This window comes from Rattus rattus, chromosome 5 (assembly GCF_011064425.1).
Source record: "Rattus rattus isolate New Zealand chromosome 5, Rrattus_CSIRO_v1, whole genome shotgun sequence".
In the NCBI taxonomy this organism is placed as follows: domain Eukaryota; kingdom Metazoa; phylum Chordata; class Mammalia; order Rodentia; family Muridae; genus Rattus; species Rattus rattus.
In genome coordinates, this window is record NC_046158.1 from 10,675,715 (window position 1) to 10,700,979 (window position 25,265).

General features: G+C 52.0%; 3 protein-coding genes across 5 annotated transcripts in view; 2 read left to right on the top strand and 1 right to left on the bottom strand.

Annotated features, from left to right (window-relative positions):
• Nucleotides 1–2,834, top strand: part of Sec16a (SEC16 homolog A, endoplasmic reticulum export factor) — a 34,692-nt gene extending 31,858 nt beyond the window's left edge. Inside the window, exon 31 of the mRNA XM_032903024.1 lies at nucleotides 1,309–2,834. Coding sequence (XP_032758915.1) covers nucleotides 1,309–1,377 — 69 coding nt within the window. The 3' untranslated portion in view covers nucleotides 1,378–2,834. The remainder of the gene's footprint in view (nucleotides 1–1,308) is intronic.
• Nucleotides 2,835–3,040: 206 nt separating this feature from the next.
• On the top strand, nucleotides 3,041–15,867 carry Inpp5e (inositol polyphosphate-5-phosphatase E). 2 transcript variants are annotated; one of them, XM_032903026.1, is made up of 11 exons: nucleotides 3,041–3,253; nucleotides 3,432–4,480; nucleotides 10,690–10,813; nucleotides 11,251–11,348; nucleotides 11,972–12,096; nucleotides 12,502–12,621; nucleotides 12,853–12,960; nucleotides 13,441–13,602; nucleotides 13,668–13,783; nucleotides 14,308–14,444; nucleotides 14,908–15,860. In XM_032903026.1, exons 2-11 carry the CDS (start codon nucleotides 3,657–3,659, stop codon nucleotides 15,038–15,040), a joined length of 1,947 nt encoding a protein of 648 aa, XP_032758917.1. In that variant the 5' UTR covers nucleotides 3,041–3,253; nucleotides 3,432–3,656; the 3' UTR covers nucleotides 15,041–15,860. The 2 variants fall into 2 exon arrangements, with proteins under 2 accessions (XP_032758917.1, XP_032758916.1); XM_032903025.1 differs by having other exon boundaries at nucleotides 3,070–4,480; nucleotides 14,908–15,867.
• On the bottom strand, nucleotides 15,797–25,262 carry Pmpca (peptidase, mitochondrial processing subunit alpha). 2 transcript variants are annotated; one of them, XM_032903034.1, is made up of 13 exons: nucleotides 25,147–25,262; nucleotides 24,419–24,621; nucleotides 24,247–24,326; nucleotides 23,973–24,055; nucleotides 23,393–23,487; nucleotides 22,589–22,689; nucleotides 21,841–22,104; nucleotides 21,520–21,612; nucleotides 21,324–21,442; nucleotides 21,145–21,235; nucleotides 20,958–21,020; nucleotides 18,611–18,755; nucleotides 15,797–17,463 (listed from the first exon to the last, which is right to left on the bottom strand). In XM_032903034.1, the coding sequence occupies exons 1-13, from the start codon at nucleotides 25,212–25,214 to the stop codon at nucleotides 17,294–17,296; spliced, it is 1,575 nt and encodes a 524-aa protein (XP_032758925.1). In that variant the 5' UTR covers nucleotides 25,215–25,262; the 3' UTR covers nucleotides 15,797–17,293. The 2 variants fall into 2 exon arrangements, with proteins under 2 accessions (XP_032758925.1, XP_032758926.1); XM_032903035.1 differs by lacking the exons at nucleotides 24,419–24,621; nucleotides 25,147–25,262 and having other exon boundaries at nucleotides 23,393–23,485; nucleotides 24,247–24,302.
• Between the last annotated feature and the right edge of the window lie 3 nt (nucleotides 25,263–25,265).

A 25,265-nucleotide genomic window follows, 5' to 3' on the forward strand; every position in this document is an offset into this window, starting at 1 on the left:
AGGAGTTTTATTCAGATCAGAAGTGCCCCCTGTAAGAGCCCAGGTCTTCCCTCTGTCTCTGAAGACTGGGACGGCATCTTTGCTCAAGGATCTGTACACCCATTCCCCCAATCGTGCTCTTGTGTACCTGTGCCCAGGAGAGGCTGGGATGTGCTGCGTAATTTCTCTCCTTCTCTCATCTTTTGGAGAAGTGTAGTCTGGCTTCTGTGGGGGCGGGATCTGTGGAGGGCATGAGCTCTAGGCAAGCATCTTTATTTTGGGGGACAGGGACTTAAACCAGACACTTAAACATGCTAGCAAGTACTCCACAGATTGAGATGCGGCCCTGGGGCAAGCAGCATGTGTGGGCTTGTTATGTTTGTTTTTGTTTTTAATCAAAGGACAAGCAAGCAAAGTTTATTTATTTAAACTTTTATTGTATGTGTATGGCTATTTTGCTGCATACGTAGACACACCATTTGCATACCCAGTGCCTACAGAGACCAGGAGGAGGCATCAAATCTGCAACTACAGTTTACAGATGGTTGTGAGTCATCTCGTGGATGCTGGGGATTGAACCCAGGTGATCTGGAGGAGCAGGAATTGTTTGTTTATTTTTCACATATGCCATACAAAGTTTATGGAGTAATAAAATAGTTCTTTGAAGCCAGGAAGAGCCAAAATGAGTTATCTGGGCAGGTATCTTAACATTCTGAGTGTGATGTTCTCAGCCCACTCTAACAGGGACCTTGCCCTCAGCTGTGCTAGACCCAGCCCTGGTTCCTCTCTGTCTAGTCCTCTTGAAGGTCTTGGGATCCTGTGCTAGGCTCTGAGCAGATGAGGCTGCTGCCAGCGTTTTTGTCCATATTTTCAACTATAAGATCTTATTTTTCTTTCGACCTTGTAGTTGAATAGTTCTGACAGATTTCTTGGGCTTGATCCCAGTAAGGTCTAGTGAGGGAGGAAGAATATATGCAGTGCTTTCTCGTGGCATGCGGCATCCCTGTGCTTTCAGGAACAGAAAACCATAGGCCACTAACCACCCTTGGACTCAATGAACCCTTAGCTGGCCCAGCTCTGTAGCACTAATTCAGCTCTTGTGACCTTGACAGAATTGGCAGAACAAAAACAAATCATGTCTGCAGTGCTGTGGCCTAGCAAACGCTGAGCAGCAGAATCTTGGCACCTACAGAAGGTCTTGCACTTGAAGCTAACATCTAAGAGTTTGCCCATTTGTCAGTCATCTGCAGATTTATCCTGTAAACCCATCCTGCTAAACATTCTCTGGGCATGAACACATGTAGGTCATTGCTGTTCCTTTTGTTCCAGGCATCTGTCACCTCGGGGACTTCAAGGCCAGGGAGGATTGGCCAAAGAAAATATGCGGCACTGAACTAGGATTGCTGCTGGATTCTTACTTGGCACCCTGAGAGGATTCGATAACTGTTCTTCAACAAGAACCAAACTAGCTGCCTCAGGTCCTGCGGATCCCAGATGGGCGTGGCAGCACTCAGAGCCGGTCATACTGTGTGTCTCCCTCCTTGCAGCCTATGTATATGAATTATTGAAAAATCGATTTCAAGGTTCCTTTCAGATGCTGGATAGAATGAATCTAATTCAAAGTCTTTTATGTAAAAGAACAGTGTTTCTTTTTTAGTTACTTTAGACAAATTAAGGTTTGAGTCACTTGAGAAAACCCCTGAAGAGAGGCTAGACAGGGCTTCACTACAGGAGAGCACAGTTCCTTGGAAACCAGGGCCTCTCTCACCTGAGAAATGGTGCAGACCAACCAGGGCCCCTTAGGTTGCTGAGAGAAGAGTGACTACTTGCCTGGAGAGGACTGACTACTGAGCTGCCTGGCCTCAGAGGAGCCCCAAGCTGCAGTGGGCAAGTGTGCCCTGTCCTGTGAACCAGGGAATACATGCCAGCTCCTCTAAGGGCACCAGATGGCCAAGGCTCACAGACTGGGAGGGAAGTGGTCACAAGGGCGTGTCTCTCAGAGAGTTCCCAGCCTCACTCCATTTTCTGTGGCCTGATTAGAGCTGGGTGGCTTTTACTGCTCAGAGCTTCCGGTCATGGCCCAGTCACTGGGCAGAGTCCCAGGGAGCTGACATGCTAAAGCTGCTGATCTGATTAACCAGGTCAAAAACTGGATGCATGCTGCAGAGTCCTGCCCTCCTAGCCAAGGGTTTGTGTGGAGCCTTCTAGCTGACTCATGTCACCTGCAGACAGCACTTAGAGACTTGGTGGTATCTTGGAGTGGCCTACGGTGTCCTAGCAGACACTCTGGAACCTTGCATCTCTACCCCAAAGCCCACCAAGGACCTTGAGCAGCTACTCACTGACTCACCCATATCACTTCAAGGAGCTGCCACCACATTCAAACTCAGAGCTTTAAGGCTTCACTGACTGTTCCTAAAACTACCCTTACACTCTAAAGACGAGGGGAAAGAGATTTAAAATATTTATACAAATCAGCAGGTAATTTGGGTAGAAAACATAAATGGTTTGTTATTAAATTTAGAAATTGTAGCACATGGAATTATACAGCCCTTCCTGGTTTTCTGGTTCCCCACATCATCTAGGGAAGGAAGACTCACAGAATGGTTTCCAGAATGTTCCATAGATGAGTGTACTTGGAGCCTCCTGTTCCTGTCATTAAGAAAGGCCTGTCCCTGGGTCATTAGCAACGTGTGTCCTTGCTGGGACCAGGCAGGACCCTTGCCTCTGGTGCAACCTTGCCCAGGCTCTGTGTTGACTGCCAACCACTTTTGATTCAAGAAGCTTCTTCCCTGGGAGCTGCTATTTTTCCAAAATTCACATTGTTAAATAAAATATTTTGGGCTCTCGAGTAACTTCCTTTGTGGCTTCCTCTGTGTTTTGAGGGTCAGGCTAGCAAGATCTTTAGAGTTGGTAGAGCCTTGGGTAGCTATTGGCTGTGACTCCTGGTGTCTGGTATGGCCTCTCTGCCTGGCAGGGCGGGAGCTCGTGTGGGGGCGTGGCTTCCAGGCACGGGGCTGCGGTCCTCCGGCCGCTAGGAGGCGCTGTGGCAGCGGTATGATCTTGGGCCGGGCGGTTCTCAGGACGACCACAGAGCGGGACCTGGGCCAGGGTGACCACTAGACTGAGCTGGGGCGAACCCGGGGCCGGGGCACGGGGCAGCAGTCGTTGTTCCAGCCGCCACCGTGACTGGGCTAGGCTCGCCAGCGCCGAGCCCGCCTGGATCAGACCTTGGGCGTCGGGCGGCGGGTCTGCGGCCGAACGGAGGGAGCAGGTGAGCCTAGGACGTTGAGCGTGTTGTCCTACTCTACCACGGTTGGGTGGAGGGCTGGTCCCGGGTGCTTGACAGACTTATGCAGCTCCGTGAAGTGCAGCCCTGACCCCCAGTGTCTGTTCTCACGAGGTCACTCTTAGGCTTCGGGGAGCTAAGAGATTTTTCTGAGTTTCCTTAGGCATCATCAGTGAGAACTCAAGTCTCCGGCCATGCAGCTACAGGCCCTGATCCAAAAGGACCGCCCCATGCCACAAAGAGAGCCACCCGAGTTTTCATGGCATCCGGCTGGCGGCCTCTGACGTGCATCCTTGACAACAAGAGTTGCTTGTTAATCTCCCAGGGAGAATCCCTTTCCTTATAGGAGGGCCAGGCTGAGTGGGTCAGGGCTGGCCGTGTCCGGACTATGCCGTCCAAGTCCGCTTGCCTGCGTCATACGGAGGCACCTGGGCAGCTGGAAGGCAGAATGCTCCAGGGACAGCTTTCGAACACCGAAAAGAAGCTCATCCCAACATCAGCCTCCTTACCAGCCGCTGACTCTCAGAGTTCACAGACAAACTCCATGCCTCCTTTAAGCATGCCAGCAAAACCAAGCAACCAGAACCTACAAGCCAAGGCAAACCTCATCACCCCACAGCCACCCATTAGACCCAAGTTGGAGAGAACCCTGTCCCTCGATGACAAGGGCTGGAGAAGGAGGCGTTTCCGGGGTAGTCAGGAGGATCTGACTGTCCAGAATGGGGCCAGTCCCTGCAGGGGTTCCTTGCAGGACTCAGTAGCCCAGTCTCCTGCCTACAGTCGTCCCCTGCCCTGCCTCAGTACATCCTTACAGGAGATACCTAAGCCCCGAAGGGCCACAGGCAGCGAGGGAGGGAGCCCATCCTTGTGGAGTGACTGTCTTTCTGGAATGATCAGCACCTCCTTGGACCTCCTGCACAGAGAGGCTGCCTCAGGTGGGCCCCACTCCAGGCTGGCAAGTTTGCGTGCTACACACACACCGCCAGCTATGGACCTCAACATAGCCTCCAGCTCCCTGAGAACAGCAAACAAGGTTGACCCTGAGCACACGGACTACAAGCTCCGCATGCAGAACAGACTGGTCAGGGCCCACAGCAACCTGGGCCCTAGCAGACCCCGGAGCCCCCTGGCTGGTGACGATCACTCCATTCACTCAGCCAGATCCTCTTTCAGCCTTCTGGCCCCCATCCGCACCAAGGACATCAGGAGCAGGTAGGGCTTCCAGGAGGGAGGGGCAAGGAGCTGTCATCCAGAGGCCTCCATCTAATCAGGCTGAGAGCTAATGGAGCCAGGCACGGTGGCTCGGTGGCTCGTGCTTGTAATCCCAGAGCTTAAAAGGCTGAGGTTGGCTAATCACAAGTTCAAGGCCAGCCTGGGCTATAGTGAACCACCATCTACATAAATAGATAAATGTAAGACTTGGAAATGGAAAATAAGGCAGATCTCCCATTCTCTCTCAGCAATCATGGCTGTCAGGGTTGGGGATTTAGTTCAGTGGTAGAGCACTTGCCTCGCAAGCGCAAAGCCCTGGGTTCGGTCCCCAGCTCCGGAAAAAAAAAAAAAAAAAAAAATCATGCCTGTCTCCTTCTGTCTGTATCCTTCCAGAACCTTCTCTTTGGGGCTCAGTGTCACCCAAAGACACCGTGAACCCGTGAAAGTCCCTTGTCTACCTCATTCTTTACATAGGCTCTGATTGCACGTTGCGTCCTGCTGGGCAGCTTGCTGTGTCTCAGTCGGCCCCTTGCTCTCTGTGTGGAGGGTCACAGGTTTCTTTAGCTGTGCTTTTTGAAACCACAGCCCATGAGGGGCACTCAGGAGCTCAGGTGATACCTGAAGGAGGTCTGGGTGCTATCCCGTCACACTTTGAGACACTTGAGACACACTTTATCAGAATGTTTAGACACCACTTAACCCACTCAACCAGGTGACATCCAGGGGCACACTTGCAGGGCCAAGGAACAGGCTTGATTAGCTTATCCTATGTCCTTGGAGAGCTTCCACACTGTCCAGAGCACAGGATCCCAGTGTCCAAGATGGGCACTTGCTGATATCCACTGAGACCTCTCACCGGCCACAGACATCCTGAGCCTGTCCAGAAGCTCTGCTTCTTGCTTGGCCTGACACCAGTAATGAACTTGTATGGACTTATATTGAAAAGAGCCTGAGGGACACCCCAGGATGAGCACTTTCTTGTATGACTTCCCTGTGCTGGCTCCCCTCTCTTGGGGCCACATCCTTCACGGGGGTCCTAGGACCAGAGCATGGCCTATCCAGATCTGGAGCCTCCTTTCCCAAGCTGCTCCCCTTCTGGGGTCTTGGTCTTGGCCTGTAAGGTGTATCTTACTATAGCTCTCCCATAACCATGTCGCTGGACATGTTGGGGAAGTGAGAGTGGGGAAGGTCTGGAGAGGCCCCGTGTTATTTCCAGGAGCCTCCTAAACAGGTGACTATGGACTAGAAGGCTTCGTGTGAGAGACTTCGAGTGACACGAGGATGCCTTGCTCTAGGTCAAAGGACCCTTGCTTTCCTCTGAGAGCGGTGTGGTCTCTTACAGTATGGTTTCTGCCTGTATCTCCAGGTGGTCATCTGTAAGCTTCCCAGTCAGTGACTCCAGCCCTGCTAACTGCAGGGCCCTCTTCTGGAGATGTCGGGGTGCTTATATCTGCACAGACAGCTTCCAAAGAGAGCCACATACTGAAGGGCCTCAGGTGGACACATCTTTAGTGGGGCCACCATTCAGTTCCCTTTAGTTGCTGGAGGTAGGCCTCACTCCCAGCGCCCTACCTGTATGCAGCCCTCTATGCCGCACCTTCTCTAAGCCTGGCTCCTCCACGGCCTTGGCATCCTAGCTCCTCGGGTCATTCATTAGTAAGCTGGAGGTGGGATTCCCTGGAGCTCCAGGCGTAGGCAACTGTGAGCTGGGCAATAGTACTGGACATCAGACTAAGGGCCTCTAGGGAAGCAGCAAGCTTTGTTTGTTTTGTGTTTGTAGCCCCTGTGGGTTCAGGAGATCAGGTTCAGAGATTCACCCCCCTCTCCCTAGTGCTGGGATTAAAGCTGTGAGCTGCACTGCCTGAAGCACTCCTAACCACTGGACCATCGCACCAGTTCACAGGGGTCTGCTTTTAAAGTTTACTTTACATCCAGATGGATACTCCCCTCCCATAGCCCCTCTCCCTGTTGTCCCCTACCCTTCCCCTCTGAGACAGTGGAGGCTCCCCTGGGTTTTCCCCCCACCCTAGCATATCCAGTCTCTTCCAGACAAGGCAGCCCAGCTAGAATATATCCCACATTACAGGCAACAGCTTTTGGGATAGCCCCCACACCAATCATCTGGGACCATGTAAAGACCTAGCTGTGTATCTGCTACACGTGTGCAGGGGCCTGGGTCCAGCCCACGTATGCTCTTTGGTTGGTAGTTCCGTCTCTGAGAGCCCCACCCCACCCCCAAGGGTTCAGGTTAGTTCATCCTGTTGGTCTTCCAGTGGAGTTTGTATCCCCCTCGGGGTCCTCAATCCTTCCTGGCGGGGGTCTTTTTAAAGAGTACTGTTTCTACTACCTTCAAAGCATTGTTTTGTGCAATCCATAGGAAGTGGAAATGAGTCGGAGTGATATTCGTGGACCCCTATTGAATCACAGGGACGTGATGAGGGAGGGGCTTCCTGCCTCATACCTCACAACTGCATCTCGGTCTAGATCAGTGGTTGGCATGTCGCAGCTGTCAGCTCTTTCTGCCTCAGCCTGTAGCCACTCTCTGGGAGAGTGCCTGGTACTGGTGTGGCAAGAAGGGCGGTGGTGTTGACAGCACTTACTGTAGGACACAGATTCGTTTTGTGTGAGTCATGAAATAGTGCTATTGTGTTCCTTTTCAACAATTTGAAAAGTATGAAAACTATTTACTTATCTCGTGGGCATTGGTGTTTCGCCTGCATGTGTGTCTGCGTAAGAGTATTGGATCCTCTGGAGCTAGGGTTACAGCGATGAGCCGCTATGTGTGGGTGCTGGGAATTGAACCCAGGACCTCTGGAAGAGCAGCCAGTGCTTTGAACTGCTAAGTCAGCATCTCTCCAACCCTGGTCGGTCTGCCAGCTGCTGTTGCAGAAGAGGCCCTGGCTTCCCCTCCAGGGCATCTTGTTCCCAGAGGCCACCAGGTTGCAGTAGCTGACCTACTAAAGAAAAAAGAATTGCACTTAATTGTGTATGCATGCACATGTTCATGGGAGTGCATAGTGAGTACGTGTAAATCAGGACGGTGTGTGGGAGTTGGTTCTTCCACACCATGTGAGGAATCGAACATAGACTGTCAGGTCAATGGTGAGTCATCTCACCAGCCAGACCCTCCATTTACTTTTTTCTTGTGACAAGGTCTCACTAGGTAGTCTTGGCTAGCCTGGAACTTGCTATGTAGACTAGGCTGGCAAGGAAATCACAGAGATCTGCTTTTAGGATTAAAGGCTTCCATGCCACCTTTACTCAGAAGATCTGGAGTGCCCTTCCTAAACAGGTTGGGAAGAAGCTATGCTCCCTAAGGCTGGGCCCTGGAATTAGCTTTTACCCTGCTGCTGCCCAGTCATGTTCTGTAGCCATCTGGACAAACTGTGTGACTCCCTAATTTGGAGGAAGCAGAGACAGCTTACAAGGATGGACATGGGGCTTTGGGCTGCCAACTGAAGGACTAGTCTGTGTCTACCCTGTGCTCCATGGTTCCTTCCTAATGATGGCCCAGGACTTTGCCTTACCAGGTTAGTGTGTAGACCCAACAAGCATCTTAGTGACTTTCATTCATCAGCTTGGAGGTGAGGTCAAGAAGGTCCTCCCTACGGCAGGACCTGTAAGTCTACCTCCTGATGGCTTAGAGACCTGCATGCACCCTTATGACCGTCTTCCCCGCGGGGTTCAGGAACATGGGTTCTGGCTTCAACTGGCTGTTGTTCTCAGAGACTTGATTAGAATCTGGTACCCAGAGGAACATGGTTTTATTCATGCATTCTTAACAGGTTTGGCCAAAAACAGTAAGGAAGGACAGGGTAAGCATTGTGGAGCGTACATTCACCCAGCTGCCCAGAGACAGAAGCAGAGCTCTACAGTGGAAGGTTGAGAGCAGCCTGGACACAACAAGACCTTGTTTCTGAAAGAAACCAGAAAGAAAAGAAAGAAAGAAAGAAAGAAAGAAAGAAAGAAAGAAAGAAAGAAAGAAAGAAAGAAAGAAAGAAAGGAAGGAAGGAAGGAAGAAAGAAAGGAAGGAAGGGGGTTGGGGATTTAGCTCAGTGGTAGAGCGCTTGCCTAGGAAGCGCAAGGCCCTGGGTTGGTCCCCAGCTCTGAAAAAAAGAACAAAAAAAAAAAAAAAAAAAAAAAGAAAAGGAAGGAAGGAAGGAAGGAAGGAAGGAAGGGAAAGACAAGACATGGCTCAGTTGGTAGCGGGCTTGGCTTAGCATGTATGAAGCCTTGGTCCCACCTCTAGCATCACCAAAAATAGGAGTCGGGTGGCTAGAGAGATGGCTCAGCAGTTGAGAGCCCTGGCTATTCTGCAGAGGACCTGGGTTTGGTTCCTGGCACCCATATGGTGGCTCACAATCATAACTCCAGTTCTAGGAGGTCAGGCAAAACACATAAATGAAATAGGTTGGTTTTTTGTTTGGCTGTTTGGTTGGTTGGTTTTTGTTTTGTTTTTAATTAAGCCAAAGGGGGTTGGGGATTTAGCTCAATGGTTAGAGCGCTTGCCTAGGAAGCGCAAGGCCCTGGGTTCAGTCCCCAGCTCCAAAAAAAAAAAAAAAAAGAACCAAAGACACGAAAATCACTTAGGACTCCTTTCAGCTGGTATTGGAGTGATGCTATGTCTCTGTCCCTTCTGGAGCCCTAGGAAAGGGCAGTAACATAGTAAGTGGGGGCAAAGTGAACCCATGGCACAGGCACTGAGGGCTTCCTTTGGAGGTGCGGTAGGGAGTGATGGCTGATGGGAGGTGTGTGGAGTTAAGAGGGAGGAGGATGCCAGCACTGTATTGTCCCCATATCCCAGCTCTCCTCTGTCACCACAGGACAGCTTCGGTGTGTCTGGGACCCTGTTTTGCACTATGGCACGTGCTGTTCAGGTAGAACTGGTTAGTGGGCGGGCATGAGGACTAGGGGACATTACCTTGGAAGAAATGGGAGAGCACCTGGGCTCCTAGAACAAAGGCAGCTCCCATGCCACTGCAGCCGGGCGAGCGGGCGGGCAGGCATGGAAAGGATGTCTTGCTGAAGCAAGCCTGCGAGCTCGAGAAGGGGCAAGCAGTGCTTTTGCAGGAACAAATGCAGGAACGAAGGTGACCAAGTGGCGAGCTTCAGCTTCCCTCAGTCGGTTGCAGCTGGCTTAACCCTGAGGCAGAGCCAGGGCAAGCAGGCAGGGAAAAGATAGAGCTTCAGCGGCAAGTGGGGATCAAGGCAGAGAGCTGCCCTGTGTCAGAGTGCATGAGGAGAGGACAGTGGTAGGGATCTAGAACAGGGACACTGTAGTCTTGTACTGAAATGGCATTTGGGGGAAGTGGCTTCACCGACAGCATTTAGAGGAAGCCACTCTAAATGGGACAGTGTGTGTGTGTTCAGGCAGCAAGCTCACAGGGACTTAAATTCTTTTAGATTCCTTTTATGCACATGTGAGTCCCAGGGGCTCCAGCATCCCCTTCTGGACTCCACAGGCACCAGGCACACATGTGATGCCCACATACATTCAGGCAAACTCTCATACACATAAAATACAAATAAAGCACAACCTCCTGGAACTGGAGCTAGGGATGTTTTGAGGCACCATGTGGGACACAGGAACCAAACTCGGGTCTTGGAAGAGCAGCTAGTGATTTCAGTGCCGAGCCACTCTCCAGCCCTGAGGTTTAGATTTCATTGCCGTAAACACAGCTTGCTGGGCAGACAAGCTACCCCATCGCTCCTCTCCGGAACTTCTGCGTTTCTGTACTGTGGGGATGGAGCTGAGCAATAGGGCAGATTCAGTCACCAAGGACTGTATCTGTTCAGTATCTCTGTACAGGCTGGCTGGGCAGCCCCTAGAGCACATGGTGCACACATATGTCCTGGGTAGGTCAGAGCTCCACCACACTAAGTTAGGGCTGTATTTCAGCTTGATGGGTGTTGCCTCATTCCGTTGAGACCTGGAGACAGACTGAATTCAGGGGGAGATGGGTGTTAATTGTGTTGTTGTGAGGGTGGTTCTGCACTCTGGCTAAGGAAACCCCAACTGTAGGGGTAACACTGATGGCTGGTATGGTCACGGTTGTCCTCAGGGCCCACGTGGCTTATAGACCCTGTGGCTTACAGAACTGATACCTTTAGAGAGAGTGGCCCCAAAGGTACCTGCCCTGAGTGAAGGAGCTCCTGGGTCACTCTGGCATCACTGAAGCTGGCTACTCACTCGCTTCTTCTTTTTGTAGGAGCTATCTGGAGGGTAGTCTTCTGGCCAGTGGGGCCCTGCTAGGGGCAGACGAGCTGGCCAGGTACTTCCCAGACCGAAACATGGCTCTTTTCGTGGCTACCTGGAACATGCAGGGCCAGAAGGTGAGAGGGGTCACAGTGAGGTAAGGCAAAGGCAGCTGGGCTCCATGTCCTTGGGGTCCAACCCTGAGGCCCCAGCATAGTTCACTGGTCACGGCAAAGACATAAAGATAGGCAAGTTAGGCTACCTTTGTCTGTGAGTCCTCATGAGGGACCAGGGTTGGGCGTGCAGGGTTGGAAGGCTGGTCAGGCCTCCCAGGCAGCACAGACTAAGTGCCTGGTGATGGGGACAAATGAACAGTTGTGCTCAAAGAGGGAAGCTGAAGTATCTGACATGTCAAGGTCCCCGGAAGACCAGACCTACAGCTGTGCACACTTCTCTTTAAAAGAAGCTGTTTCTGGACCACTTCAGGTGATTGTGCAGGGCCTTGCTCTTGAACATCGGCCCCCTGACGTGAGGGAGCTCAATGGCCTTGACTGTTTTGTGGTCCTCACTGCAGGAGCTTCCGGCAAGCCTGGATGAGTTTCTGCTTCCCACCGAGGCTGACTACACACAGGACCTGTATGTCATTGGCGTTCAGGAGGGCTGCTCTGACAGGTGAGGCTCCACTCAGCCTCTTCTATTGAATGGAGCCTCCAGCATCCTGTATGGACAGCGCACTGAAGAGAGGGACCTGGGGCCCTTGTAGAACTGAAGCAGTGTGGATCGACGAGGGACCTCCATGCCTCACTGAGTCATAGATTTCAGGTTTTGTCAGCAATTTTCCCAGGGAGCACAGAGGCAGCAGAGAGGCACTAGGCCATCTCTGTTCTGGTCACACTCTGGCGCCCTGACTGATTTCTCTGGAAAGTGGTTGCACAGCTGTGTGCTCCTCGCTGTAGTTTATGGGGTTTCCTGGCCTGTGTGAAGACAGCATCAGACTGTGTGTGCTGTGGGGAAGGGAGCCCGTCAGAGATGGGGCCCACCCTGCTAGCCTGTAGGTCTCTAGTAACTCACATGGGTCTGGGTGGGATTGGAGATCTACATGTGCCCTCAGGTTGAGGTCTTGGGCCTGAAGCCAACCTGAAGAGTCTCATGGTGCATGAAGAGGCCTTTGGCCTGGTCATCCTCAGTACAAGATGAAGTGTGGGGTCCCCTGGGAGTGCTTCCAGAGGCTCGGGGCAGCATATGGGGGGAGGGTGGAGCTGAAAGGCCCCATCTAACCTGCCTCCTCCCCACAGGCGGGAATGGGAGACACGCTTGCAGGAGACACTGGGCCCTCAGTACGTACTGCTGTCATCAGCAGCACATGGGGTCCTGTACATGTCCCTGTTTATCCGTAGGGACCTCATCTGGTTCTGCTCAGGTAGGCAATACCACGGGGCTTCTCCCCCCACCTCCTCCTCTCTGTCCCACCTTGTCTGTTTCCCTCCCCCTCTCTCATATATGTGCTCGTACCACAGAGCCCATGTGGTTGGTTATAGGACGACCTGCAGAGTCAGTCCTTCCACCATATGGGTTCTACGATCAACTCTGGTCTTGTCCTCAGGCCCTCACCATGGCTCTAGGTATCCCCATAATCCAGGCTTTATTCACACGTGGACCCTGTCCACGGGGGTCTCCTCACAGCAGCCTGCTCCCTCTCAGGCAAATGTGCACTTTGTGCTTGGGATCCAGCCTTTGAGGTTCCCCTGTCTGAGAACACAACACACAAGCACACCTAGTACAGTTGTGTCTGTGCAGGCCCTGAACCCCGTTCCTTGCCCTGCAGAGGTCGAGTACTCCACGGTAACTACACGCATCGTGTCTCAGATCAAGACCAAAGGGGCCCTGGGCGTCAGCTTCACCTTTTTCGGCACCTCCTTCCTCTTCATCACATCTCACTTCACCTGTAAGTGTCTGCAAGCACAGTCCCGACACTGGCTTCTGAGCCTCTGTCCGCCTGAGGTGCCAGTTCCGGGCTAGTAATGGTGGGTTCTCCCTCAATAGTCTGATACTCAGAATGTCACTGTTGTCAACCACCATCCTCTGAGTCAGAGCCCCACAGCAGACAACTGGGTAGGATTTGGGGACAGTCAAGGTATGGGGCAGTTCAAGTGTCTCTTCTGCCTTTGTCCCATAGCTGGAGATGGGAAGGTAGCAGAGCGGCTACTGGACTACAACAGAACCATCCAAGCCCTCGCCTTGCCCCGGAATGTGCCAGACACAAACCCCTACCGCTCTAGTGCAGGTGAGGACTACAGCTGCACAGGACACTCCAGCAACATGACTGTTCCGTCCCTTGTGCCCAGACAGCTTAGCAGAAGCCACTGGAGGGCTTATGAGAATCATGTAGTCCTTGTAACTGATATAGCCATTGGGTTTGCAGCAGGGCAGATGGGAGCTCACAAGGTCCAGTGGCTTGCCCAGGGCTGTCATTGTTTGTCCACAAGTCCTCTGTAAGACCACTTCCTGGCCCTCACTGAGCTGTGAGAGGCCGATAGCTGGTTAGCCTGCTGTGTGCATCCTGGACTGCACAGCTTCCCAGTCCTCTGCAGTCATTGACCTTGGCTGCGCCTGTCCACTCATCTCCTGGGGGAGCTGTGGTTCTGTTGGGAAGGGGACCCAGACAAAGGAGGCCCTATTACTGGGCCTAGAGCCCATCCATTTGTCAGCAGATCAGAGCAGATAAGGGAGGTCAGTACCAATGTATTCTCCCACATGTGCCCAGGGGATGTCACTACCCGGTTTGATGAGGTCTTCTGGTTTGGGGACTTCAACTTCCGCCTAAGTGGTGGACGAGTGGCTGTGGAGGCCTTCCTGAAGCAGGACCCAGAGGTGGATGTGCTGGCACTCCTGCAACATGACCAGCTCACCCGGGAGATGAAGAAAGGTAAGTGGCCTGGGGAGCAGCACCTCAGACATGGCCGGCCCTCCCTGAACTCTCCTGTGTTGCAGGGTCCATCTTCAAGGGCTTTGAGGAGGCAGAAATTCACTTTCTCCCATCCTACAAGTTTGACATTGGGAAGGACACCTACGACAGCACCTCCAAGCAAAGGACACCCTCCTACACAGTGAGTATGTAACTTCAGCCTGGCCACAGGACTCCTGCCAACCACAGCTCATGTCAAGCAGTGTAAGACTTACACTCAGCAAACAGCCAGGTTAGCCAGCCTAAGACTTTAGTCCTGAGGCCAGTGACCACGTGCTCACAGCCTACTGGGGGTAGAGGACAGTACTCTGAACGCATTACAGGCCATAGTTGGATTCACACCGAGTCCATCTGCCTGGCACTCTGAGAACAAGAGGGAAACAGCTGCACTCTCCCTGGCTTTTCCACCAGACCATGATTCTTTGGTATACAGTGGCTCCTGGGGACCCTGGAACATTCATGAGGTGAGAGAAAGGCAGCCCCTTGTTCTCAGAGGGCTGGAAGGGAACAGACAGCATCCACATAGGTCTTTAAATGCCTAACGATCATACTGTTGAGTGGGGAGGGCTCCCTGACTGAAACAGCTAGGCTAGGGCTGCAGGTTACACGGCTGCACAGGACACCTACAGCAGAGTGACAGTCTCTGCTTCATCATCTCTTCTGAAGGACCGAGTCCTATACAAAAGCCGTCACAAAGGTGACATCTGTCCCATGAAGTATTCCTCTTGTCCTGGGATCAAGACTTCAGACCACCGTCCTGTGTATGGCTTGTTCCGGGTGAAAGTGAGGCCAGGACGAGACAAGTAAGCCCCTGCTCGCCCCTCAGAGCTGGCTGAAGCTTTGGGGGTTCCCGCCAGTTCTCAGTTGGGGTGTTTTGGGATGGATGACAGGCTTAGGTAAGGAGCGTGCCCATGCTTCATGCAGCCCTAGGCCATTATGGATTTGCTTTCCTCAGAGCCGAGATCCTAGCAGTTCTCAGGGTATCCATCCCTACAGCCCCCCAGGCTATTAACCTTTGTGGTTGCATGAAGCAGCAGCTTGTTCTGTGACCTGGTTCCCTAGGGTTGAGCAAGCCTGGGGCAGTAGGTCCAAGGAGGCATCAGCGTCCCCTTCTTTTGGCACTTCCACACCCAGAGTTATGGGGCTCGAGCAGCCTAAATGGGATGAACCCTAACCTCTGGACAGTGGCCCATCCTCTATGGGGCTCAGCAGGCCTTCATCGAGTGAAGTTGAGGCCAGCTCTTATTAAAGGTCTTTCCTCCACAGCATCCCGTTAGCTGCCGGCAAGTTTGACCGAGAACTGTACTTGATAGGAATTAAAAGACGAATTTCAAAAGAGATTCAGAGACAAGAAGCACTGAAGAGTCAGAGCTCCAGTGCTGTGTGCACTGTGTCTTGAAGTTACCAGACCAGGACTGGCCAACTGCAGCTGAGGGACCAAGGTCACGGCAAAGAGATGGGCTTGTTCGCCAGCGCTCCTGTAATGCTGGGTTCTGACTAACCACAGCGAGGCTCTCCTGCTCTCAGCAGACCCCACCCCTCAGGACTGTCAGGAGTGGGCTGTGGCCAGGGCAAGCCTCTTCTATATCATGCTCCCACAGGCACATGGCAGGGATTTGGTGAGTGGGGCGTGTGGACACCAAGCCACAGATTCACGCCGTGCAGCAGTCCTGACTTCTTGCCCTTGAGCACTGCAGTCTTTTCAACCTTTTATTCCTGTTCTCATGCTAGAGCCCAGGTTCTAGGTCTGTATCCTAATAGCTCCTTTCCTCCAGGGAAAGATCAGACCACCTCTGGTATCTTAGATGCTCAGTGCCTAGAACCTGCCAGGACTAGAATTCTTGGATATTCCCCACAGACATTTTGATAGGCTTTGAGGTTCTGCATCCTGGTCCCAGGCTCCCAACCCACAGTTGAGTAGGGACCTCTCCTCTCTGCAGGCTAAGCCCAGCTCTATTGACTCAGTTCCTAGGAGCTTCGGAGCATTTGCTTTTGTGTTGCTCGTCTCAGGAAGGAAGGCACTGGAATTGTGTTGCTAGGCAGCACCTTGCTGGGTCTCACTCCGTGAAGAAAGCTTAGGCCTCATCATTCCTCTCAATCAACCCCATCCCTCAGAGACATAGCCTTGAATGTACAGACACCTAAGGGCATCCACTCTAGTCTTCTAAATTATTTATTTTTCCATATTTATATTTTTCAATAAATAAGGATATATTCAACTGTAAACTCTTTCTGACCAAGGACTGAACCTTGTAAGCAGTCTGCATGCATCTCAGGGCCTCAGACACCGCAGGGTTTTAAAAAGGCAGAGAAGTCAAAGGCAGCAAATTTGGTCTCAGCTGTCAGCTACGACTCAGTCCCATCTCAGGTCCCTCTGTGTGTTGCCCCTGCTCACAGCCAGAAGCAGCAACAGCTGGGAAGTGACGACTTGGGTCCAACGAACCACAGTGAAATAAGCCAACAAATGAGATGGAACTCACCAGCACCAGCTTCTAGAATGTGGGTGTCACAGAGCCAAGTGGCCTGCTTCAGTAACCACTCAGATGAATGTCAGTCCAATCAGCGAGCTGCATGTTCCCCTGGGAAGGCTGAGAGTAGTGGAGCTGACTAAACTCTTCCTGGCTGGAATAAGGTTTGCTGTGGCAGTTCCAGACAGTTTTCTCTGTAGCCCTGGCTGTCCTGGAACCCTCTCTGTACACTAGGCTGGCCTCAAATTCGGAGAACCACTTGCATCTGCCTCCGGAGTGCTGGGATTAAAGGCGTGCGCCACCACCGTGACCCAGCAGTTTGGTACCTTGGAAAGTCCTAGGAATTCCCAGTTTGGCCTGAGATCAAGATCGAAAGTCTTGGAGTAGGGGGCAAAGTGCAGCCATAACAACTTACATTTAGAGGGCATTTCAGTTTCGAAAGCTAAGCACTTAAGCCATTGCAGATCAAGGGGGAAATCTAAAAACTAGGCTTTGTAAGTAATTATGAGATACAACTGGCATGGTAACTCATACTTAGAAGACCAGTAATTGAGGCCAGCCTTGTCTCTATATTGAGTTATGGGCCAGCCAGGGCTAAGTAGACCCTATCTGAAAAAGCAAAGGGGTGGAAGACTGAAATACCTTCAGGCTTGTTAAAAAAACTTAAGCTTTAGAAATGAGAAGGCCAGGTGTGGTGGCACTTGCCTATAATCCTAGCACTTGGGAAGCAGAGGCAGGAGGGTCTGTGGGTTGGAGACGAGCGTCTCCTGGTAAGTCTCAGCCAGTCAGGGCTATACTGTACTGAGGTCCTATTTGAAGGGAAAACAGTGAGTACAACGATCCATGCCTGTGCTCCTAACAGTGGGGAGGCCCTGTGTGCTTTCAGATTGCAGTGTTGTCTCCCTAGAACCCAGAGACCTCTGATCTTCCCCAGCTTCCTTGCTCCAGAATGTCTAGCGGCCAGACAGCACCTGCTTTGGCAGACACTCAGGGAAAACACATGTTAGATGAAGAACAAGCCACTTGGTGTTTGAGAGACACAAAGGTGCAGTGGCAACAGTAACTTTCATTCAAGTTTCCAGAGCTTCCCTGTTGGCACTGTTCACAGACCTAGCTATTCTTATGCAGTGTCCACACCTACAATAATATGCACAGAAGCACTCTGCAGCCTGCCCTGGAGGGCTCTACCGGAACAGCCGGTATGTTCTGGGCAGGCGCCCATCTCTGCTGGACAGTGCTGCCTGGATGTGTTCATAGGTGGGCAGGTCAGTCAAATCACCCAGGGCGGCCACAGCAGGCTTGCCTCGGAGCATCTTGGAAGCAACCCTCTTGATATCTTCCGGCTTCACATTGCCTACAACAGAGAGTAAGAGGCAGTGAGGGCAAGAGCAGAGTTTCCATCTCCATCTCAAACTGTGTGTGCACTCAGGCAGAAGAGCCCTGGTCCACGTCACTCCCACCACTGGGGTGTGGGTGAGGGCTCTGGGGGACTGACCCAGGTAAGTCAGTCGAAGGGCAAAGCAAGTTTCCATTAAGTGGGCAACTACAGTGGCTTAAAATGAATTTCAAGAGGAGTAGTATGGGCCTGTACTCCCAGCACTTCCAGCACTGGGAAATCAGAAGCAGGAGGCTCAGGACCAACACCAGCTTGGGCTACACTAGACCCTGTCTCAACAGCAGCAGCAGCAAATATTTTCAAACACACGAGCGCAGACAATCAAAGTGATGCACACTCGGAGCTAAACAGGAAGGTACAGAGTTTAGGCCAGCCTGAGCTGTGAGTCGGTCTATGAGACTCAAAAACCACCCAACACTGGAGGGCACAGCCACCCATCAGGAGGCTCGTGTTAGACAGTGAGTGAGTTGTCGTAAGTTCACGTTATTTTCTAGTCTGAAGAAAAAAACCTAGATTCCTTCCCTCAGTATTCGCTGGCTGGCAGGCAGGCAGGCAGGCAGGCAGGCAGGCAGGCAGACAGATGTGCGCATACATACACATATACACAGGTACACACACACACACACACACACACAGAGCGAGCATGGCCTTCAGAAGGAATCCCAGAAATCCATCCCCTAGGCCCCAACAAGGTCAGCACTTTCTAGAGATGAGGGACATTTCTCATGAGGGACAGGGCCATCACGTGGCTTCCAAAGCCCAGGCAGGTGGACTGAGCTGTCTTTAGAGGATAGGTGACAGTACCCAAGCTGCCCCCGCCTAAATTTCTGTCCCAAGCTTCAGACCCAATTCAGATTAAACAGAAACCAGGAGACACACTGCCAGAGCCACAGGGCAAACCTGTAACGAGCTCCATTATTCCAGCCCAGCGGCACTGTCCTACTACTGCCACCACCTCCTTCCCAAGGCTGAAGGGCCTAATTAGTACAGGATGGAGCTGGGAAAGGACCTGGGGTGTGGTGCGGCAGACAACAGGGGACCCATCTGTCATCTGCATCTCAAATGAGCCCAAGCCAGGCTTTCGGCATACTCAGGGCGTACTCACGAATGAGTGTGCACAGCTCATGGGGCAGCTTTCTTGAATGTGTAGCCAACACCTGCCTCCCCACATCCTCAAAGATCACAGGCCTGGACTCCAAGTTCATCATGAGCATGGACATCAGCTGTGTCTTGGCCCGCTCCAGCTCCACCTGAGGACCAAACACCGTCAGTCACCTCTACAGCTGGCTCAAGCAGGCAGAGGGGCTGGCCAAACATGGCCCAGTAAAAAGGCCTCCCAGTGCCCAAAGATGAGCAGAGTGGAGGGGGTGACCCCGTCTGGTCTCCAGTCTGGCACACCCAAGCATGGGAGGAACTACACTGGAAAAGCCATTATCACACCTGAGAGACACATGTCCCATCTCTGCTGCCTGTCTGAATCACAGCAGCAAGCATCAGGAAGCCACACCTGGTTGCACAGGAAACCAGAGGTGTTTGATTCTGGTGCTCGGAGTCCTAAACATAGGACCCAAGCCACCATCGCCTAGTGCTACCAAGGAGGCAGCAAAATCTATGGTTGAGCCTCTGGCCAGGTATGAACTTCAAATATGGCACTGAAAAATCAGGACCAAATGTGGACAGACCAAGCTGGGTGTGCAGGTGCTTGCTTGTGAGGCAAGCATGCAGGATGCAGGGGACTAGAGGACTCCAAGTTTGAGGCCAGCCTGGCCATCATATGTTTGTCTTAACACGAGTTATTTATGACCTAATCAATTTCAGGCAAATACTTAATAGTGTATACTAATCTGACTTTAGTGGAAAGCATTTTACCAAGGTATTAGTGGAAACACAGAGCATTAATTTTGGCAATGCTGGGGGTGGAACCCAGGGTCTTGAGCAGACCTAGTAAGCTCCCTACCACTGAGACCAAACCTTGGTCTCTTTTAAGACAGTCTTATACATTACTTCAGGCTGGCCTCGAACTCATCACCTCCTACCTCCGCTCCCTGAGAGCTGAGAGCACAGGCATGCACGTGCAGTAATGAGAGCTGCGAGCGCAGGCATGCACGTGCAGTAATGAGAGCTGCGAGCGCAGGCATGCACGTGCAGTAATGAGAGCTGCGCGCGCAGGCATGCACGTGCAGTAATGAGAGCTGCGCGCGCAGGCATGCACGTGCAGTAATGAGCTGCGAGCGCAGGCATGCAGTGCAGTAATGAGCTGCGAGCGCAGGCATGCAGTGCAGTAATGAGCTGAGAGCGCAGGCATGCTGCGTGCAGTAATGAGAGCTGAGCATGCAATGAAGCTGAGGCGCAGGCATGCAGTGCAGTAATGAGAGCTGCGGCGCAGGCATGCGCGTGCAGTAATGAGCTGAGAGCGCAGGCGTACTGCAGTAATGCTGAGATGCAGTAGAGAGCTGAGCGCAGGCATGCATGCGTGCAGTAATGAGAGCTGAGGGCGGAGGCATGCACGTGCAGTAATGAGAGCTGCGCGCGCAGGCATGCACGTGCAGTAATGAGCTGCGAGCGCAGGCATGCAGTGCAGTAATGAGCTGTGAGCGCAGGCATGCACGTGCAGTAATGAGAGCTGCGAGCGCAGGCATGCACGTGCAGTAATGAGAGCTGCGAGCGCAGGCATGCACGTGCAGTAATGAGAGCTGCGAGCGCAGGCATGCACGTGCAGTGAATGAGCACGTGCTGAGCTGCGAGCGCAGGCATGCACGTGCAGTAATGAGAGCTGAGAGCGCAGGCATGCACGTGCAGTAATGAGAGCTGAGAGCGCAGGCATGCATGTGCAGTAATGAGAGCTGTGAGCGCAGGCATGCACGTGCAGTAATTGCTCTGCTTCGCAGTGGTTTTCATTTTTAGGCAGGTTTTTATTTTTTCAATAATGTTATCTTTTCTCCTTAAAAAGACAGTGTGTGGTATGTGGTCACTGAAGAAAACTTGCAGAAAGACAAAATTCATGTCTGAGCAAATCACCTGGTCTTTACAAGCTCTGGCCCAGGAAGTGACAAAACTTCCAAATATTAACCAAAAGACAGGCAGGCAGGCAGCGGTGGTGTACTCCTTTAATCCAGTATTTGGGAAGCTAATCAGGTAGTTTTGAGTTCAAGGCCAGCCTGGTCTACAGAGCAAGTTCCAAGACAGCCAGGGCTACACAGAGAAACTACTTCTCTCAAAAGAAAAAAAAAAAAAAAACCAACAAAAACTTAGCTTCCAACACAAAATGGGCCAAGAAAAACCTTGCATTTGTCTGTCTTACACAAATGGCCATTCTGTAGGAACTTAGAGAAGAACACTAGGACACTATCCTTGGGACACACTCGGAGGCTCCACAGTGAGCAGCTCAGCCTGTGACTCCTACACCTGTGGGACACAGCTACATCAGGTGCAAGGGATGCCCCAGGCCTTACCAAATCCACCGTTCGGCCCATCAAGATAAACTCCTTTGTGATGATTTCTACCATTTCTCGAACCTACAAAAGATATGAGACGAGGGCGTGAGCTGAAGCCCTGGCCTGCTGACCCTCACACACACCCTGCTCCCCCATCCGGAGCTCCGGTACGACTGTGGAGTGCGCACTGGAGTGCTGTCCTCACCTGTCGCGGGTCTGCGCTGGCATGGATGCACAGGAGGCCTGTGTCTTCATAGCTGTGGTGGTAGGAGGTTGCATTATACATCCAGTGGTGCCTGTGGGGGACACACGGGTTGTGGTGAAGGTGACAGCCCAGCTGGAAGGTGTCAGCACGGTCCATGCTCTCAGCAGCCTAGTACCCACCGATTGAGCACGTTGAGGTAGAGCCTGGAGAACATGCCTTTGCCAGGCCCTCCGGCCGAGAAGGAGCCCCCGCCTCCCATCATCATATTCAACACGGCAAAGGGGATGAAGTCCTCTTCCTATGGAGTGCAGAGGCATCAGTCAGTCTGCCACAGCTGCCTGGCCCCACCAGTGCACCCCACCACACCGGGCTCACCAGGAAGGAGCAGCTTTCTAGCCCCACCATGATGTGTGTGAGCTCTGGAATCGGGGTGGGGCCAAGGCTGACATTTGACATGTCTCTCTCCACCTAGAACCAACCAGACACGTCAATAAGGCCAGCAAACTTCTAGTACGAAAACAGCCACACTCAACCAGACACCAGGTGACCTCAGCCCTGTCACCTCTTGCTTTGAACATGGGATGTGTTCATACTGCTAAGTGCTGGATTGTACACTAAGAAGTATAAACATGTTCATCAAAGCACACACCCAGAGAATACATGGCACAAGTCCTGAGAGTTTTCCTGCCCAGTTACCTTGATGATCCCCCCCGTGTACTGTGCCACTGAGCTGTCAACATCCACAGCTCCCGGAGCTCCCCAGGCAGGCTGCACTCCCAGGAGGTACTTCCTGGCACATTCGACCAGGTGCTCATGCTCCACGCCCACTCCAGCAAGCACCATGCGGTCGGGGGTGTAGTAGTTCTTCAGGTAGGAATGCAGCACTTCTCGGTCAATCTTCCCTATGTTCTCTACAGGACAAAACCGGTGCAGGCCCACCGTGTTCTCCCTAAAAGCAGCCTGAGGCAGGCAGAAGGAGAACAAACCCAAGTGAGAAAAAAAAAATCATGTCCTCTGAGGCAGGACTCCCCAACATGGCCTACAACACATCAGCAGCAAAAGGCTGGGCATTATCTGGAGTTTGGCTCCATTTCTGTGTTTCTAGAAGCAGCAAGTTTTACCTCAGAAAGAAAAATTGAAAAAACACATAGAAGAGCCAAACAGATGCAAATGGTAAAGACTGTGGTACCCTAAGTGAGAGCAGCTCCACTGCAGGGACGGCAGGCTCAGAAGAATACAGCTCTAAGAGGTGCCACTCGTGCCTGCCATCTTAGCACTCAGGAAGCTGAGGTCATGAATTTAAGACCAAACCTGAACCAAACAGCAACTATCTCAAAAAACCAACAACAAAAACAAAAACCCACAAAGCTAAGCCTGTTCTGTAAACCTCACCACCCGAGGGGCCAACAGCAGGGAGAGAGGCACATGTGGCCTCCTATGTTACTTCATGAATCATCTCGGTGAGCAGTGGCTCTGGGTCAGGTCTCATGTTCAGGTCCTCAAGTTCAAACTGAACAGCCATCCTCGTCATCTCAATTTCTTCATCTGCAAGAGTCCAGACAAGGATTGGGTCTAAACCAGCAAGGAAGAGGACAGCACTGACCCTGAGCAGCTGAGCCTGGCCAGGTGCTAGAGTCATCTCCTGGGGAAAGCCCTGGAGCGCCTGCAAGGGAGTTCAGATCAAAGTTAGGGACCACAGCCTCTTGCTCTGTCCTGCAGACCTCTGGACCCGCTCCAAGCTCAGCTGCCTCACCTGCTGTCTGTTCCAAAACACACCTGTGAGGACACAAGGTGAATGTGGCAACATTTAGGAAACAGACACCACTGGAGTCAGGGTTCCATTCCTCAGCTGGAGACACCGGTCAGGCTGCTGTGAAACTGATCAAAGAGCAGCTGGCAGGGACCAGCTGCTATTCCCTCCTGGGTCTACCTAACAGGAATCCAAGTCCTGCCACTCACAAGGCTTGGAAAATAAAGGAGACCACTCAAGAGAAACTTGTGTAGGCATGCAACTCCTGTTTAGACATGGGATGAGGGATATTTCTGAACAGAATTCTAGTAAACCCTTTAAAGTTTCTTCTACATATATGAAAGCATGAAGCATTGTGTACAACTGTAAGGGTTTGCTTAAGCAGTGGCACTCTCAGTGACTGGCACACGAGTGCCCAGCTCTAACAGTGCCCTCCACCCACACCCCACAGTTACAGCCCTTCCAAAGCTCCTCCTGACCACCCAGCCAGAGCCAAACCTGTCAGGCGAGGGTGCAGAACCACATCAGCCAGCAGGCCCACCACAGTGTCCAAGCCTTTGCTGTCAGCAGACACAGCATACATGGTGGTGTCTCTGGAAGGAAATAAGCCACAATAGCAGGTGCTAGGTTCACACCAGATAACTCAGGGAGCGAGGCTCTGCAAACCAGCAAAGACTCTACCACTGCCTCTTCCTTGGGTGTGAAGGCCTTATAGGAGCCAGAACTGCCCACAGGGAAGCTTCCCATAAGACACTGTGGAACCAGATGAAGCTGGCTATCCTCCCTTCAGAGGAAGTCTCTTACTGCAGGCTTCCTAAGTCTGGACAAATGATCAGCTGCTGTAAATGAAGACTGGTTTCACGCAGAGACACGCCCAGCTTCAGACAGCTGTTAGCCGCCTACTCGTCTAGCTTAGCATTCCTCACAGGTAAAGGCCTGAACAATAGGTTCAAAGATGTCAGAGAAGAAACTAATAAGGTATGCTTTCTGTCCCTGGCACTCCATCAGGCATGCTGTTAATTTTTAGAAAGACTCTAATCAAGGATGAGGAATACATTTACACATGGACACAAAATACCTCGAGGTCTGGCAGTCACAGATACCACCATGTTTTTCCAGGGTAAGCAGAATTTCATCTTTGCTGTCAAATCGAGCGGTAGACTATAAAAATTATAAGGTTTAAGTAAGTAACCCAAAATCCAAAAAGTATTAAGTTTACGTTTGCTTTCAAACACACAAAATCATGTCCTAAGTCTTTCGTGAGTATCTTCATATCCAAACCATTAGCTAATACAAGCTCTTAAAAAGAAGAAAAACTGAAAACTTATAAAAATTACAAATTAGATACTGACCGAAAATGCCAATTTTTCCAGAAAATGAGCAATTCCACTAAGATATTTCGCTTCATATCGTGATCCTGAATTAATAAGAACTGGTAACAGAAAGAAAATTGACAGGTTCAGCCAGATTTTCAAAACATTTAATCAACAGAAAGGTTTCAAAACCACGGCCAGTAGGACTTACTTCCTAAGGTACAGAACTGTCCAAACTTATTTTGAGATGCCACACGAAGCCCATTGTCCAGAGTGGTGACTTTGGTTTCAAACTTTTCCTGTCCATCAACTGTAGCAAAAATAGGCTTGGGCACTCCGGGCAAGGGAGAAGAGAGGGGGATGTTGGGGTAGGTGGCGCCACTGCTGAACCGTCTGTGTGCAGGAGAACCGAACCTACAGCAAAGCAACCAAAAATAGCTATTTATTCGTATCTTATGTGTTGAGTGTCTGCCTGCACAGATGAAGGCACACATCACAGGCATGCCTGGTGTCCATGGAGGTCAGAAGAGGGCTTTGGATCCCTGGGAAGTGGAGTTACGGACGGTTGTGAGGCACCATGTGGGTGCTGGTAACCAAACCCAGGGGAAACAATCAGTAGGCTTAACTGCTGCGCCAGCCATCTCTCCAGCCCCGATCTTTGGATCTTCATTGCCCACTCGGAACGGTAGGCTGTGTGAGAAACCAGTTCCTGGGCATATGGGTCTGGGCTAGCCCGGCCCCTCAGAGCTTTACCTTGGTCTGGAAGGCTCCAGCCGAGTGACTCTGCCGACCCCTTCAACCAGGTTCCAGTCCCCGGCTCGTTCTCCAGGCCCACGCGCCTGTGCTCTGCTCCAGGGCCCATCCTCCTCTTCCAGTTCCCCTCGTTACCTACTTCCCCCGTCCTCCCTTCCTCGCACCGAGAGACGCGTTTTGACTCACTTGGGCCGCGCGCACAGCGCCGCAGAACCCCGAAGCAGCCGCGCAGCCGCCCACACTGCCGTCGCCATCGCGCCGCCGCGCTTCTGCGGTCACTTCCGCTTCCGACCCCGCCCCACGGC